The sequence below is a fragment of the Nannobrachium achirus genome (assembly GCF_963921795.1).
Source record: "Nannobrachium achirus genome assembly, chromosome: 6".
Classification (NCBI taxonomy): domain Eukaryota; kingdom Metazoa; phylum Chordata; class Actinopteri; order Myctophiformes; family Myctophidae; genus Nannobrachium; species Nannobrachium achirus.
Genome location: NC_137815.1, coordinates 29,338,900 through 29,356,596, shown reverse-complemented (window position 1 = coordinate 29,356,596; position 17,697 = coordinate 29,338,900). Strand labels below are relative to the sequence as shown.

The following is a 17,697-nucleotide window of genomic DNA, read 5'->3' as shown; positions in this document are numbered from 1 at the left end:
ATAATGTTATAATGTAGGCCTATCATAAATCATCTATAGTTGTTTTGTAAAGTTTGACTACTTTGGAAATTGTTTGTTGATAAATGGGTAGGCCTATATAATTATGTTTAGTAAATGTCTTATAATAACATATCATAATAATAACTTATTTGTTTATTGACTAGTGAAAAGTGGGAAAGGGTCACAGGGTAAGATCAGATGTATAGCACAGCTTGAAGCAGGTCTACAAGCAGATCTAAGCTCACAATGGATGTTACAATGCATAGAATTGTGAGCTTGTACGTCAGCTATTTTCTTAGGAAGTTGTTAACTTTATCACCTCCTCTGACTGTATGAATATATTCCTCATATCATGGCGCATCGAAACTAAACTACCCTGAATGTCCAAAACACAAAGTACTGTTTTGATCTTCCCGAGTAGGCCTACTGACTCACCATGGGGATTAAACAAACAAAACACACATACACACACACACACACACACTCCTCCTTTATAGTATGTTGTGATAACTCTGAAATAGATCCATGCAGATTATACCCAGATGCAATCTAGCGGTTGTAATATTCAGTTTGGACTATAGAAAAATGAAATATAGTATATTTCAACAAGGTGAACTCAGTGTGCTTCACAGTCATCCTCCCACACACATACATACACACAAACAAAGTAAGGCATTGAAGAAGAAAACAAATCCATCCATCTGCACATTCACATCATATGACCTCTTACCCGCCCACACAACTCATGCACACGCACACCCACACAGCTCACGCACATACACACCCACACAGGATGCAGCATCCCACAGAGGGAGAGAGAGAGAGAGAGAGAGAGAGAGAGAGAGAGAGAGAGAGAGAGAGAGAGAGAGAGAGAGAGAGGGAGGGGGGGAGAGAGGCATGCAGGTAGACAGACACACAGATAGACAGGCAAACAGACAGACAGATAGAGTGGGAGTCAGTGAGGGGGAGGGAGGGAGCTATGGCAGAAGGGAGGGAGGGAGAGATGGGAGTCAACTAACCATAGACAGAGAGCAGAAGTGTAAAGATTTAGTACAGTTTTGAGGTATTTCTACTTTACAGGAGTATTTTAGTAAGGAGAACATAAGAAAATCTGTGAAGTAAATCGTTACCAAGAAATGTCTTCACCAATGTGTTTCTAAAGGTGTGTAATAATATGTACTAAAAGGTTGGAATTCAACCCCCGGGGGAAACCTCTTAAAAAAAATGATTTGTGTTTGTGTCCCATTAACTTTACTATACAGGAAAAAAATACAAAAAATAAATATTCTTTAAGTAACGTGAGGGGTCAAACTAGGGGTTTTTCATGATGCTGAATCCATTGCAAGCATTTGTTTTGCACGAAAAACATTCCATGGGCTACAAATGGCCCCCACAAAAGGGTGAAAAGTGATGATTCATCACTAAACCATCGTTTTGTGGGTCCGATTTTAGCCCAAGGAATGTTTTTTGTGCAAAACAAATGCTTGCAATGAATTCAGCATCATGAAAAACCCCTAGTTTGACCCCTCACATGTTACTTAAAGTAGATTTATTTTTTGTATTTCTTTCCTGTATAGTAAATTAATGGGACACAAACACAAAACAGTTTTTTTATGAGGTTTCCCCCGGGAGTTGAATTTCAACCTTTTAGTACATATTATTACACACCTTGAGAAACACATTGGTGAAGACATTTCTTGGTAACGATTTACTTCGCAGATTGGTCAAATATCTTATAAAATCCCCTTACTATTTGCAGTTTTCAGTACTCTTACTTCTACTCCACTTAGTCCACTAATACATCTCAGACTTTTATTTGCTTCCAGTTCATTTAGATTTTTATTATTATTATAAAATATACATGAATCCCTCCTCAGCTCTGTATACATTTCGGCCATTTGAAAATAGCCGACCTGCTATATTTTCATAAGATTTACATACATTTCATACATTTGAAAACTTGTGAAATGGGACATTCTGCATAATGAATAGCCTACTTTCTACTTTTAGTACTTTATACATTTTGATACCAATACTAAATTCTGGACTTTTACTTGTAACAGAGTGTTTCTACATGGCAGTATCGATACTTTTACTTAAGTTAAATAAATACATAAAACCCACCATTGAATTATATTTTAGTATCCTGAAGCCACTACCTTCCTCAAGGTCAAGGTAACTCACCAAAACTGTATAATAATAAATTACTCAAAGCACTTTACAATGATCCAATGATACGACGCCAGCGTCCTCACTTCCCACATAAATGGTGGCAGGCTAGCACCGACCAACTCACTGGAGGCAATGTGGGGTTCAGTGTCTTGCCCAAGGACACTTTGACATGTGGACAGGAGGAGCCAGGATTTAAACCGCCAATCCACAGATCATTGGCCAACCTGCTATACCTCCTGAACCACAGCCACCTTATATGCACAAGAACAAATGAACTTTTATATACGTGGGTTCAACTGAGAGACTGTACAAGCTGTCATCTCTATTGTCCCTCCCCAATCAACTCATTCATTTCTTATCCAATCAGATTAGCCTATCTCATGACAGCGTCGTCGCCTCCTCCTTTCTTGCCTCACCTATCTGTGCAGGTCACCCGCCACCTCCCCGACACCGCCCAGCAGCAGCTTGGGCAGGAAGGCCCTATCCATGGGGGGCGGGCTCCGAAGCCCCCTGCCTTTATCAGGCAGGAGCTGATCTGATGCCGATCGATCGGAGGCCAATATCAGAACCCTCTGATGGGGCCCGCGCCAAAGTGAAGGACCATTCATATCATCAGTCATTGTCATCTTGCATTGCATTTCATTCTTGGCTCATGTTGTAACCATGAAAACTTATTGTATTAAATAAGTGGCATTCATTCTGTGTGGTGAAGTCTCTATTAAGTTGAACTGTATTATATAGGCCTATTGTAAAAGCCATAATGTCATGATGGAGGAAACAGATAACACAGATTTGATGAATTGTATATGGACCCCAATGGAAACAAGCGAGCCATAGTGCTTTGTTGGGTTTTTAATATCCTATTTTAGCATCCTTTTGTACAGCAATTCTGTCATTTTTTTTATTTATTTTTTGCTTACTTTGATAGATTGAAGATTTTATTAGAGGTTTGCATAGGAAAATGTACAGGACAGTACAGTTCAAGTACAGGTCAACAAGGACACACACGACTAAACACAATTTAAAGCTTTTAGCTTGCTTCAGATGGGGGTCCCTTTTACAACTCATACAACATCAAAGACAGACAAATAGAACACAGTAGGGCCTACTATGCAGAAAATATCATCATAAGACAAAAGGAAAAAAAAGGTATTTACAGCAGAAAGCAGCTACGAATACCACCAAGAATACAATTAAATCCAAATCAATCATTCAAATTAGATTTATTGGCTGAGAAAACATACTTTTACATTGCCAAAGCAAGTGTCAAAATATAATAAAAAACTGTTGAAAATGGGGAACGTATATATTTGGAGGGGATACAGGCAGAATTGTGTTAACAGAGCGATCTATGTCACATTGCGTCGTTATGGTAAGCTGCATTCAGACGGAGAAAAGCTAAATAAATACATTAATTAGCTTTTTTGAAACAAATAGCAGCAATAAGCGTCTAAGCCCATCCGACCTTATACCTCCCTTTTTCCATTGTAAATATTTTGTTTTTATTTTTATCTTTCTATCCTTTATTTTCTCTTCTTCTTTTTTTTGTTATTGATGATATCCTATGTATAGTACTGTGTTCTATCCGTCTGTCCTTCAATGAAGGCCGGGATCCTGTGTAAATAAGCCATAAAGCTTACTAGGATCTCCTTTTAGTCAAGTGAACTGTACTGTCATGAAACTGTACCTAACCTAGTCCTATGCAAACTTCTAATAAATATCTTAATCTTAAATCTTTTGGAGCCTTAAATCTTTTGCAGCCTCTTTGGGACAAATGGCAGCATTCTTTCAGTTGCATCAGCAGGTAGGTGGCTCCAAAAAAGACACGTACGCACAACAAAGTAAAAAAATCAACCAGGAAGAAGGAGAAGAAGAAACAGAAGTAGTAGAAGAAGAAGCAGAGAGCAGCTCCAGGAAAACAACACGTAGCACTATGCTACAGCTAACAGCTAACTGACACACTGTAGAGAACACAGTGTTTACACGGCTATCTCCGGAGGTAAGGCATAAAACATCACACTTTCTACCAACACCAACCTGACACCACTCCCATCGTCGTTCCAACCGTTTCTGGTCGCAAACAGTTTCATCTTTAGCTTCCCTGCTAACACCTTTCTGAGGGAAATCACTGCTAGCATCACAGTTAGCTGCTGCTGCTGCTTCCTTCCTGCTTTTGCTGCATGTCTGGAAACGCGTTGGTTCACATTAATGTCAGTTGTAATCTTCCACATGGAACATCTTTATTTGCGTTTGCGTTTCTTTGTTAAATCAGTGTTTTTCAGCCCGTTTCATATCGAGGTCCTTTATTCATTCGGCATTTGAGCCACGGACCACCATTTGAGGAGAATTAGCCTCGACTCAGACCAAATACTCTTAGAATATTTTGTTATTGTTGTTAGATCAAATAGATTTCGTCCACAATTCCATGCTGTATTGATGTTGGTACCATAGGAGAGATGACAGGGAAAACGTTGATCAAAATAACAATTATTTACACTCTGTAATTGTGTAGACTTCTTGTAAAGTAAGTAATGCAGATGTTTAACAATATTTTAACGCTTGAGGGTGTAAAATGGACCATTTGGTTTTGTTTTACGCCCGCAAGAGTTAAAGATCTATTCTGTAAGGGTCCTTTTGGTGTCCATTTGGTTACCAACCTCATCATTTAGCTGGGTACCACCTGGAACCGCCTCAAGGACCTCTGGTGGTCCCCAGACCACTGGTCGAGGACCACCATTACATGATCAAACGGAAGTTTGTTATAAGCTACCATGAACCCTAGCATTGTGCATGACACAATTATTATGCCAACATTTGGCAAATTGGAGCAATTGGCAAATATAGATAGACACCTTTATTATCCCGCTAGGGGAACCAGTCACACAGAGGCGGCACAGCAGTTAATGTTAAAGAGTTACAGGTAAACTGTTGTTGTGTACAGCAATACAATTAAGGCAAAACAAAAAGCATAACAAATTCAGAGCAACAGTAAGTCCGGATACTTTGTTTGAAATAAAGTGTCCGTTACAGTCAGTGCTTTCATCAAATGTCAAGATCTACAAGCTCACACACGCCGCAACGTGGATATGAGCTTGTAATTCAGATATACAAGGAACTAGGAAGTGAAAAAGGCAGTTGAAGTGAGTGGTTGTGTCATGAATGATGGCCCATGGGTGACCTGTTTCGTCACAGCTGTCTCTCTCATATCTTGCTAAAGTTAAATAAAGCAAACTATTCGTAGGCCTATAGAAAGGAGATGGCCTACACAAGTCAATTAAGCCATCTTTCTAGAAAGAATATATAACATTCAATATTCATTAAAAATACTGAATGATTCTGTTTTCTCTTTCCATGCACTTTACCTGAAATGAATCCCAGTGGGTGGTGTTTTTACTTTTCATTTCATGTGAAGTGAAACCTATTGAAAACCTAACTGTCATCACAGAAATACCTTGTTTTATTTTGAAGGGGTTTCATTCCTAATGAAAACCAAATGGCTTGTTTGTTCAGAGACGGAGTGAGTGAGTATGTTTAACTTTAGATCTGTTTGCTTGTTTTCAGATAAAAAGAAAGTCACCACAGTCACCTCATGTGACTGTGGTGGGAAGAAAGGAAAGCCTATTTTGTCCCACACACCTGGAAGTGGCTTTTTCTTTTTTACATTGTGGAAATGACACCTACTACCTTCAGTCAATCTTCTTCTCATGAGAATTCAGGGGAAATGTTGACATTAGAGTGTGTCTCATGCAGGCTTTAACAGGCACCTTCACCTCCCAATGACACTTAATTCTCGCAGAAGAAGTAAATCAAGAGGCTAAGAGGGGAAAAATGGAAAAAGAGAGTGCAGAGAAGGCGGTGGATAGCGTTATGGATAATGAAGAAGAGAGCCCCGATGATGCCAACCTGCTCACCGGCAGGTCCACTTCAACGACAACAAAGCCCAGTCGGTGTGAAATCGGAGTAACCGAGGGAGAGGACAGCGAACGACCAGGCGAGGAGGTGGTCTTACCGGAATGTCTGCAATCTAACCCTCAGGGCACCGACACCCCACACCTAGCCACGCCACTAGCCTCAAGAAAAGGAGAAGGGGAGAGCTGTTGTGGAACTGCTGCTGGTGGTGAGGCCAGAGAGGAGGATACGGAAGAACAAACCATCTTGAACGATGAGCAAGCCTTCGAGGGCTATAGCAAGAAGGCGGAGACGACGGACCCAGAAGAGGAAGACGGACAAGAAGGCGAGAGCCTGAACGACGCTACAAAAGAGCAGGACGTGAACGGGTCTGGCTGGAGGAACCCTGGTGGATCTGGGAAGAGGTGCCGGTCCAGGAACAGCGGTTCAGAGCAGAGCAACTCGTCCTTCACGGCTCCTCCCGCTTCCTCCTCCTCCTCTGTCCCGAAAGGCGGTCTGGCGTCGTCGAGCAGCGGCAGCAGCAGGCACAAGCAGACCAGGAGACGCAACCATCACCACCAGCAGAGCAAGGGCCGCAGGCGCACGGGCGGCCAGTTCGTCCTGGCCCTGCGGGAGATGCTGTCGGAGTCGCTGAGCACCTGGTGCATGTCTTGCATCCACATGGTGATCGAGCTCATCGTCACGCTGACGCACAACTGCGGCGTGGGCGTGGAGGCCGGAGGCATGGCGCTGTACAACCTGGTGCTGCAGCTCCTGGCCAGGGTCACGGACGTCCCCAGGATGAAAGCGGACGCCCGGACGGTGCTGGAGTGGACGAAGAGAAAAGGAGCCGTCGTGGTCGACGGGACTTTGACGACGGCCAGGTGGGCGAAGAAGGCCTTCATGATTTGTTTCGGGGGGTTCTGCGTGGTGTGTATTTTGGGGCACCACTTTGGGAAGCGCGCGCTGGTCCGACTCGTGGGGGAGAGGGGACAGCGGTGGTGGACGGCTGTGCACGACTGGAGGCTGTGGAAGACGCTGGGCTCCCAGCTAGCGAAAGTCAAAAAGTGGTTCAGCAGAGCGCCGTCTCCGTCCGGCCCCGAGTCGCCCGGCAGGACGGGGAGGTACCAGCCGGACCAGGAGCTGGACAGACTGCTGGCCTTGGCTCAGGTTCCAGAAGAAGACCTGGATCCCTTTGCAGTGCTGGGTGTGGAGGTTCATGCTACTGAGACGGAGCTGAAAAGGGCTTACAGACAGCTGGCTGTCCAGGTGTGTATGTGTACAGCATGGTAGTAGAATTAATAACCTATGACTCCGTTAACCCTTTTTGAGCGGGAAGTTCCGGGAACCCTTTTTTTCAGTTTTCATGTAGGTGACAGGCGATAGCCTTCCTCCAATCATGATCAAGATGAAATCCCTTACCCTACCTTTAAACGTAGCCATAGTGTCACCACGTGACACTAACAGCATTTTCTTTAGATCTGATCATATGAATTGCAATGTTGTGGGGATGACTTGGTGCTTTCATACACAAAATGTTTATACAATAAGGTTTTAATAAATAATTATCAAAAGTAAATAATTGGACAGCTAATTGTTATTAGCCGTCTTATCTTTGATAAGGTAAGTTCTGAGAATTACATCACTTCATTGTGTGACGCAGCCTTTAAAAACAGGAAAAGGCAATGGTATCTTACTAGCTTGTCTCATCACAATGTTGATATAATATTGATATATTATAGCCTTGAATCTCACGCCGCCTGTGTCCTGTCCTTTCCTTCTTAGGTTCACCCAGACAAGAATAAGCACCCACGTGCAGGAGAGGCCTTCAAGGTGCTGAGGGCTGCATGGGACATCGTCAGTAACCCTGAAACTAGGAGAGAGTATGAACTGTGAGTATTGTTTAACCACTTAAACCCTGGCTATAATGTACTTTATCGACCAGAATACCCCAGGGGTCTGTACTTGGCCCTCTCCTTTTGTTCCTTCTGCACCAAATCTCTCGATTTCTGTATCTACAAGCTTGCAGTGTGTTGCATTGTGAGATTGTATCTGCCTTTTTTGGGGGGCAAATGGTGTTGGCCTATTATGATATGGCCAGAATAGGGATGCTGCACTCAATGGGGTTAAAAGTGAACAATAACTGGACCTAAAATTGTCAGTTTAACAAGCCAAAAGCACATTTCATTTATGTAACGACAGGGCTTCCTTGTCCAAGGTTTAGTTAATGTCTATAGTAATTTACTGTGTACATTGTTTATGAACAAAGCCCTCAAATGATGGTATCATTCCTGCTTTCACAACCCCACAAAGATAATCAACTGGCTTACATTTTTTGTGTTAGTTTCTTTTTCATGACTTGTAATTTCACTTGTTCATCCTTTAGTTTATCCTAATCTCTCAGTCTCTGTCCTGATCTGAAATTATTTGTTTACTAAAGTGCTGGAGAGACAGGTTTCTGAACAAACTATTTAGGAATGAATATGATTACAATCGAGTTATAAAGCTATTTATACCAGCTCACTTGCCTTGGTGGTTAGAGTGTTGCCCTGAAACTGGGAGGTTGGTGTCCCATCCCCGTCCGGGTCCTACCAAAGACTTTACAAAATGGGACCCAGTGCCTCCCTGCTTGGCACTCAGCATCAAGGGTTAGATTGGGGGTAAGTCCCTGCGACATACTGTTATGTCCATGAGGTGTCCTTGTACAGTACATCAAGCTGTCTCATGTTAAGTAAACAGGAGATGGGCTCCTGCCTTATGGGCCTCAGGGCTTGGCAAGGCTTACTTACTTACTTATAAAGCTATTTAACACTTATTATATTTAAAAGAAAAGATGAGTGTTCAAATATTTTCATTTACTGCTTTCTATCTTTTTAACGATTTTGATTTCAGTGGGTGGGGACAAGTGGCTAATACGTATTTTTATACACAATAAGCCCATTCCCAAGATGCACCGCACTCTTTCATGGGCAGATGTGACTTATGGGGGCTAGTAGTGTTAACTGTAAATAGCAATAAAGAAATTGCCTGCTTATTGTGTCTAAAAGACATATTTAGCCCCCCCCCCCCCACCCAACAAAATCGTTAAAATCGCTAAAACAATAGAAAGCAGTAAATGAAAACATGTTAACACTTGTCTTTTCTTTTCTCCAATTACAATCTAAAATATGAACCCTTGTTGTAAAAAAAAACAAAACAAAGTCCTTTAAACTCAACTAAGCCCTTTAAAGGAGCTACAGTGTACGTAGGTCAAGGTAAACTTTATTATCTCGCATAGGAAAATTCAGATGGTCCAACAGGCATTGACACCTAAGGCTTGCCCACCTGCCCCAGGTAAATAAAACTTTAGGGCAGGTGAAGTTTGCTCATTTGAGAGGGTACGCAACCGTCTACAAACACAACACAAGATATCTGTCTAAGCACCTGAACGTGGCCAGCGCGCTCTGTCTTCTGGTCTGTGGAATGTTGCATAAGAGCACTGTTTACCTACAGTATAATGTGCTATTTTTTACTGTTGCTATACACTTACCCATCTTTTTGGGCAAGTGGGCATGACTTTTGGTCAAGTAGAACATGACCTGTACTTGCCCGATGGGCAAGTGCCTCTGAGACCTTAGTGTCAACCCCTGTCCAAGGTGCAATTACGAACACATCATCTGTGTCTTTTATGATTGTCTTATTTTGATCCAGCGCCTGCCTGAATTGGTTTGTGGATGTGCACAGCTACTATGAACCATTTGATGTTATCTTGACAGCATATGTGTTGATTCGTATTGTCTTGTTCCTCGATTCACTATGTTGATGATCATCAGTGTTGCATAATGGTGTTGGGTTGTCATGGCACATCACTGAAGGGTTTGTCTCCTTCACTCAACAGGAAGCGCATGGCAGCAACGGAGCTCTCAAAGTCCATGAACGAGTTCCTCACAAAGCTGCAGGATGACCTGAAAGAAGCCATGAACACCATGATGTGCACCAAGTGTGAGGGCAAGCACAAGTATGTCACTGACCCTGAACAGCTCTGAAACTGCTGTACACCTGATGCTGCATGTCCAAGTTCACACTAGTGTGAAAAAAAAGCTACAAAACTAGGGCTGCAGCTATTGATTACTTTCTTTGCGATGATTCTATTAATTCCTTTTTTTTTTTTATAATCGAGAAGCACGTTTTCTTTTTATAATGGTTTTTGTATTTTTTTATTCCAATATATTTTTTCAACCGCATTAACCACTTAAGACCCAGTTAATGCTGTGTAGTACAACAGTGTCCAGGGGTTAAACTTCTCAGTCCTGGAGACTGATTTCAGTCTTGAGGATTCCATAGGGGCCATTTCTGGAATCAGTGCAGATCTGCAAAAAATAAAAAATAAAAAAAAAATAAGGGGGAGGTGTAGAGATGGCCGCGGCGTGAATGATAAAGTCGTCACAACACCAGTCAAGTGATCTCCAAACTAAAAAGCAGTTATAATTTCAAGATATGAGTATTTGAATTGGCAAGACTAGCAATAGAACACAACAGAACTTCATACTTCTATAAAATGAAGCATGGATTGGCGCACACACATTCAGTGAAGACAGTTCAGAACTTCAGGGAAACACTCCAAATATTAGTGTGTACTGCACGTGTCATTTTCCAAAAATCAGTCTTGGGATTCTTTTTGTGTCACACAAAAAGTACGAAAATAGCTGATCTACAAGCTCGCGACGTGTGTCCCTTTGACACGGCTAGAATTTCTGACACTGAAGCAAAACAAACAGCATAAATGTAAAAAGTATCATGATTACTGATGGGGTTGGATTGCTTGCTCATCATGCATAGTAAACAATAAACATACCGTAATTGGAACAGTACTGCCATTACAAAACAGCATTTATCCAGGTTGCCTGCCGCCATTTCCTTACCTTCTAACGTGGGCGCTGGGCGTGTGCGTGTCCATCGTGCACAACGGTTCACGGATCTTGCAATATCTGCGTCCATGCCGTGGTCAGCTCGCGAAAACAACAGACCTCATGATAATCCATGCGACCATTTCTGCACAGCAGCACTGCTGCGTAAACTAGGAAGTGAATGTATTACAGTGACAGGACCAAGGAAGGTGTTATCCCGCCCCCCAAAAAAGCATATCCGTCTCCGTTTCCGGGCCCAACCGTCTTTGGAGTACTTAGAAACGGCCGATCGGCTATCTGATTTTTGATTGTTTTATATAAATGAAATGAAATTAAATTCTCAGGTTTCTTGGGCGCAGCGGCCTGGACAAGCGGCTTTTTCTCTGGATTCTCGGGTTGGGGGCAATAAATGAGTTACAGGGTTCCCACACATTTTTACCAATTAATTTCCAAAACCTTTCCAAAACTTTTCCAGAATTTTTTACCCGATTTCCAGGACTATATAACAATAATTCAGCTCAATAACGAGTTGCTTACTCCTATGTGCAATGCCCAAAGACAGGTAGTGACGACCTTTTCAGGCCCTGACCCCCGAAATAACCATATTTGAACTGGGGACCCCTCCATCCTGACGAGCACTAAGAGTTGAGGAAGTTTGTATAACACAGTGTTATTGTGAAAATAGCAGATCTACATGCTCACAACGCCTTGCGTTGCGAGGCGTTGTGAGCATTTAGATCGGCTATTTACACAATTTTTGCCTCTAATATTTGACAATTTGGCCAATGTTAAATTTGTCATTTCAGAGGTATTAACAAAATCAATAACCAAAGACAATGCATTCGTATTTTTCCAGATTCCAAAATCTTTCCAGTACTGGAAAAATATTTTTCTAATTTAAAAATATTTCCAGGAATTTCATGACCGTGGGAACCCTGGAGTTAATATTGTTGACGGATGTGTTGTTGCAGGAGGTTTGAGATGAACCGTGAGCCTGCTGAAGCCAGGTTCTGTGCGGAGTGCAACCGCCACCACAGCGCTGAGGAGGGAGACCTGTGGGCAGAGTCCAGCATGCTGGGCCTCAGGATCACATACTTCGCCTGCATGGACGGCAAGGTCTTTGATATCACAGGTGAAAATACCATTTAAAAAATATTTAGAAAAGAAGTGATCAGAGCACTCGTTAAGTGTGTGGAGGAGAGGAAGTCAAATAAATGTTATTCTATAAAACAGCCAACGTGTTTCGACCGGTTAAGGTCTTCATCACTGTCTAATAAGATATTCAATCAATCAATAAAACGGGTGTCTCTGGGCCGAAAGCATATTCAACTGTGAGTCCTTGACATTTGAAATGGCTCAGTATCACTGAATTTTACAACATTTGATTTGGTATTTTGAAAGTAGGAGTGTTCTACCATCGCCGGAGGTCCATTAAATGCTTGTATATATTTATGCAGTGGTTTGGAGTAAAGTGTAAGGGACGTGGGAGGATGCCGTAGGAGAGGAGACTAGAGTACAGTACAGTCAAAGCCTCTGGGTGTCTCGTTAGAGTCAGACTGACAAAGGAGGTAATTTGTCTCTCTGGCAGCAAAGCGTTTGCTCTCTGTTTTGACTTGCTCTCTCTCTCTGTGTGCTTGTGTTTCAGAGTGGGCCGGTTGCCAAAGAATAGGTATCTCTCCAGACACCCACCGCGTACCGTATCACATCTCCTTCGGTTCAAAGAACAGCACCTCCACGCGACAGAGGTAAGTCCCCTGGAAGCAGAAAGTAGAGTTTATTCAACTTGATTTTGACGATTATTTTTCAACACTTCCAACTAGGCATCTTGTTGTGAGATTGTAGATCAGCACCTTACTTTAAGTTTAATATTTTGAATAGGGCTTATAAGTGGTTTAATAAAATATGGTAATTTTTTTTATCTAGTAAAAAGTAATTTGTTCTTCTCATTATTTTTTTATGTTAAATGTTCTCAAATAGAAGAAAAAAAATATTCGTCAAAATATCAGTGATCGTAGGTGTAGAACTCAAAAATCAGAAAAATCGTGACATCGGTTGGATTTACACAACAGTCCGGTAGATTTGAAAAAGGGAACATTTACAAAATTACAATTTACTATTTAGGCATTTAGCAGACACTCTTAACACTTAAGTTGCAATCAATTAAATCTCTTTGAAGGTCCAAGATGCCATGGTCTCCATAGACTTCCATGTAATTCATATTGCACGGATCGTGCACGCCCATGCCTAATCATGCACCACATGTGTGCATGCTGCTCACAGCTTTCAAACAAAAAAATCTGCTTGGAAATCCGTTCAGGCATTCATGATATAGCAGCCATTATGTTTTCTTCAGATGTAAACAAACATGGCTGCCATGTTTGAAAGATGGGGTTGGTATGGGGGTTGGTATGATCCGATCGCAATCATGCCTAATACATTTTTTGAGGTCCAATTGTTTTTTTTGAAAAAAAAAAAAGTTTTCTTCAAAAACGGCCCAAACTCGGGAAACTCTGGGTTGGCACAGGGGGGGTACCAATACAAACTCAGGAAACTCGGGGTTGGCAACAGAAGTGTTAATCCAGAGCAATTTACAACAAGCAAGGACAACACAAGGTAATACATCAAATGCATAGCAATATTAATCTAGAATCGTAGGTAAACCAAGAACCTATCATCAGTCTAACAGTAGAATAACCAAAAAAAATCTATAATCATTGAATTGAAACTCTACACACTATAGGATGCCAGTTCAACAAATATCAGACTTTGTCTCCTTTTCCGTGTCTTTTTTTCCCCAGGACAACCTCTGAAAACGCTCCGGGTCCGAGCAACCCAGCAGACCTGCAGGACTTCTTCAACCGAATCTTTCAGGGAGGGCCTGTCAACGACATGGCTGCCAACGGGGGCTTCTTCCCCTCAGGTCCATCTTCGTCTCACCACAACCACCCCGCCGGGGGGGCCGGGGGGCCTCCGCCATTCTCCCCTCCCCAAGCTCAGACGGGCTTCTTCGCGCCAGGGGCTCACCATCGGCCGGAGCCCGGCGAGTCCACGTGGTCGGAAAGCGCCGGCAACAAACCTCCCCGAAGGAAAAAGAAGGTCCGTAAGCCTTTTCAGAGGTGAAACCCGTTGTTATGTTGACGTCTTGATTTATATCACCATAGCAACAACGGGGAACAGGAACGGAATAATGGCCATGTTTGTCTCTCTCTCTCGCCTGCCCTGTGGGACGTTTGCCAACAAGCTGCCCCTTCGTGAGTTGAACTCGGGTTAGATTCATGTGGGCAAGGCTGCCATTCAGACAGCCAACATGGCGTCGGCCAAAAAGGAGAGAGCCTGGATCATGAAGAGGAATAACCTGACCCCCAATTGAAGTATTGATGGAGGGGGTTAGAAGATGGCAGCGATGGTGCTCCCCCCCCCTCCCCCTCCCCCTCCCCCTCCCCCACCCCAACTCATTTATCTTTTAGTTGGTCTTTAAGAGGACTGTAGCCTTGGCATTGAACTGTTTATCAGAACACACCTTTTTTTTTCCTGTCTTAATTTCCTGCCAAATCTTGCATTGTGTGCATGATTTAAATTCACTTGCAATTTTTAAACCTTTTGTTCTCTAACTTGTTGTTATTGTTTAATTTGGATAAGGGGTTGTTTCTGTTATGGTGTCGGTTAATAATACAGTGCAAGAAATGGTGGAGATGACAACAAAAGGCCTATTGGATTGTTTTCTTTGATTCATATTTTACCTTGATCATCATAATGTCGAAAGATGGTTGATCTGTGACGTTTTAACTGCTTCAGCAGCATTACCTTGATGTGTGCAGGGGTTAAAGTTCTCAGTCCTGGGGACTGATTTCAGTCTTGAGGATTCCATTGGGGCTATTCCTGAGATCAGTGCAGATCGGCAAAACAATTAAAATAATGGGGAGGTGTAACAATAGCCGCGGCGTTAATGACAAAGTCGTCAAAACACCAGTCAAGTGATAGTTTCAAGATATGAGTATTTGAATTGGCCAGACTAGCAATTTAATACAACAAAACTTCAGAAGATACTTCTATAAAATGAAGCATGGGTTGGCACACACACATTCAGTGAAGGCAGTTCAGAACTTCAGGGAAACACCCCAAATATTGGTGTGCGCTGCTCACGCCATGTTTCAAAAATCACATATTGGGACATAATTTCAATCTTGGGATATTTTTTTTGGTTGGCTTTAACCCCTGTGTGTGCAGCACTAGTGATGCGTGGGCCTACCTGTACAGCTGTCGCTTGCTCACCCAGTTAAACCCATTAAGACTTCAGGCCAATTCCACAAAATGTCTTCTAAATACCCCCCAACGGTTGCTATACTGTATATCAAACTCAAACCTGATATGTAGCACCCCCAAAATGATATGTATTTGGTCACAGACCTGCCTCTCAAAATATTTTGTTCCACGGACCCCCAGAAGCAAAGATTTGCACAAATTTACAAGATTATTTTTAAAAAAATGGCAGGTCTACAAAACTCGTAGTGTGGCATGACGTGACGCACTATGAGCTTGTAAACTGTAAATTGTGTTATTATTGAATATCCAAAGTATAAGAAAAAGCTTTTTAGCTAAGTCTAAAATGACATGCTTTCCTGGTCTTATTCGGGTTAAAGAAGAATCTTTTCTTAGTTAGTTTGTGTTATTTACTCCCCAAAAGACTTTTTTGTTTAGTTTTTTAAAACCATTTGCTCTACCTGACCACGGCTCCAAACAGGAGCGATTGGTTGTATTGTTAATCCGCTTATTTCTATCACTCAAAACTAGGTAGATAGATTTTTGTCGTAAATACGTTTATAAGCTGTGAACTTTGAACTCTATTGAATCCTATTGGAGTCAATGCGGTGTGATGCGCACGCATGCAGCTCCTATTTGGAGCCGTGGTCGGGTAAGGCAAATGGACAAAATTGCCTGTTTTGAGGGAGAAAAAAAGCGCATCTAAAGGTAAGATAGACTTCTAGGCAGAAATTCTCCTTTTAAGGAATGAATCTGAACCTGCAAGTCAAAATATTTTTGACCCAAATCCACAATATTCTTTCCCCACATTTATTGAAATGCAGCTTCGTAACATTTGCTGATTTGTTGCGTGATTTGCGTTGCTTTAGATTTAGAGACAAAAAAGAAAGTGCACTTCTCAAGACGGCACCATGATGGCGTGCTTGTTTACCAAGACATGCTAGAATAGATATTTAAATTGTTGACAACAGCCAACATGCCAAAAAATGGGTGATCAGAATTCAGAACAGAACAGAAGCAAAATTACTACAGTCAACAGTCCTTTGCCTTATTTTGGTCGATGTTTATAATTTCAGCAACTTTCTTTTGCTTGGCAGTTTATATTACTTTTAACAAAGTTAGTATCAAAGTTGGGTTTGGGGGGGGGGATTTTTCGGTCTCTACGGAAGGCCTCATGTTTAATATATTTTGAAAGGTGGGAACGACTCCCATTTATACAGAAATCTGAGAATCTTAATGAAATGCTATTAAGAACTGGGGTATTTGGAAAAGATGATACAATATTTTGTATTTAATGTAGGGTACATGTTCCTATTCATGACTGATAAAACACAAAATAAGCACTTTGGTAAAGGTTTCATAGGTTTAAAGGGACACCTTGACATTTGGTTTTTTTTAGTTGTGTTTTTTTTTTTTTTTTCAATTTCTTTAATAACCTTGGCTTTTTTATCCACCCTTTATCTTCAAAGGATCCCTGGATAATAAGCCTAAAACGCTTTAATACATTATAAGTGCCCTCTATGACTAAAATTAAAAACCTTAAATATTGTATTTATTTGTTTTCGTTTTTTTTTCCATTAAGACATGCTAATAATATAACATTCCTTAAGGCTTGACCACACAGCGACGGCCATTGTCCCCCTTGAGTAAAAGATGAACTATTTATAAATAAAATATATTGAAGGTGTTTTAAAGTTTACATTTTAGTCATAGAGAGCAACTATAATGTATTACGGTATATTGGCTTATTAACCACTAACCAGGGATCCTTTTAAGTGCCATTCGACATCAGCTGCTACATTATGCTAGAATATATACAGTATATATACACATATATATATGTACATCAGAGAGACATCCTGTCAAAACGCACTAAAGAAACCACAGAAGAAGGGTGGGGATGATTCTTCATGTCATGTCAACGACCCTAGTCTCGTATGGCCACGCGGTTGGGAAATCTCGACCTAACCGTTACGTCTTGTAACCTCAAAACCAATGTGGCGTTTCTGGCCGATACTGATAATCGATGTCAACATTGCTGTCATGGTCGATAACCGATTTTTTTAGCGATGTCGAATATCTGTATAAAAACAAGTTAAAATGTTGTCCTTTCTGAAAAAAGGCATATAAACAAACACTGAATTTGAAAAGGCAATGCCTCTTAATTCCAAAGCTAGGGATGCACCGTTATTGAAATGTTGACCCACACCCCAACATAAACACAGCTTGAATGTAGTATTTTTATTTTAAAATGTTCCAACTTGTTGACACTTTTGAAAACTTACCCAGAAAACACTGATAGCTTTCGGCTTCACATTCAAACAAAATTAATTATTTATTATACAATAAAATATCCACAAAACCGATATTATCTGATATCTTTTCGATACAGATCTTGCATTTTAGTAGACAGTACAAGTTGTAGCATCTAGCCCATATATGACATTTAGATTTCCCCCAGACGTATTAGTAGGCGATCTCTGATAATCGT

At 41.5% G+C, this 17,697-nt stretch overlaps 1 protein-coding gene across 1 annotated transcript; it reads left to right on the top strand.

Annotated features, from left to right (window-relative positions):
• Nucleotides 1-4,066: 4,066 nt before the first annotated feature.
• Nucleotides 4,067-16,825, top strand: dnajc14 (DnaJ (Hsp40) homolog, subfamily C, member 14). The gene is made up of 7 exons (XM_080728415.1): nt 4,067-4,171; nt 5,734-7,329; nt 7,846-7,952; nt 9,938-10,057; nt 11,918-12,078; nt 12,592-12,691; nt 13,745-16,825. Exons 2-7 carry the CDS (start codon nt 6,001-6,003, stop codon nt 14,064-14,066), a joined length of 2,139 nt encoding a protein of 712 aa, XP_080584541.1. The 5' UTR covers nt 4,067-4,171; nt 5,734-6,000; the 3' UTR covers nt 14,067-16,825.
• The last annotated feature ends 872 nt before the right edge of the window (nt 16,826-17,697 follow it).

What these genes read in the sequence shown, in the direction of transcription:
- dnajc14 (XM_080728415.1), top strand. Translation starts at nt 6,001, where the DNA reads ATGGAAAAAGAGAGTGCAGAGAAGGCGGTGGATAGCGTTATGGATAAT. An exon ending in AAGTGTGAGGGCAAGCACAA is followed by an intron (nt 10,058 to 11,917) that starts GTATGTCACTGA and finishes GTGTTGTTGCAG; the next exon opens with GAGGTTTGAGATGAACCGTG. An exon ending in AGCACCTCCACGCGACAGAG is followed by an intron (nt 12,692 to 13,744) that starts GTAAGTCCCCTG and finishes TTTTTTCCCCAG; the next exon opens with GACAACCTCTGAAAACGCTC.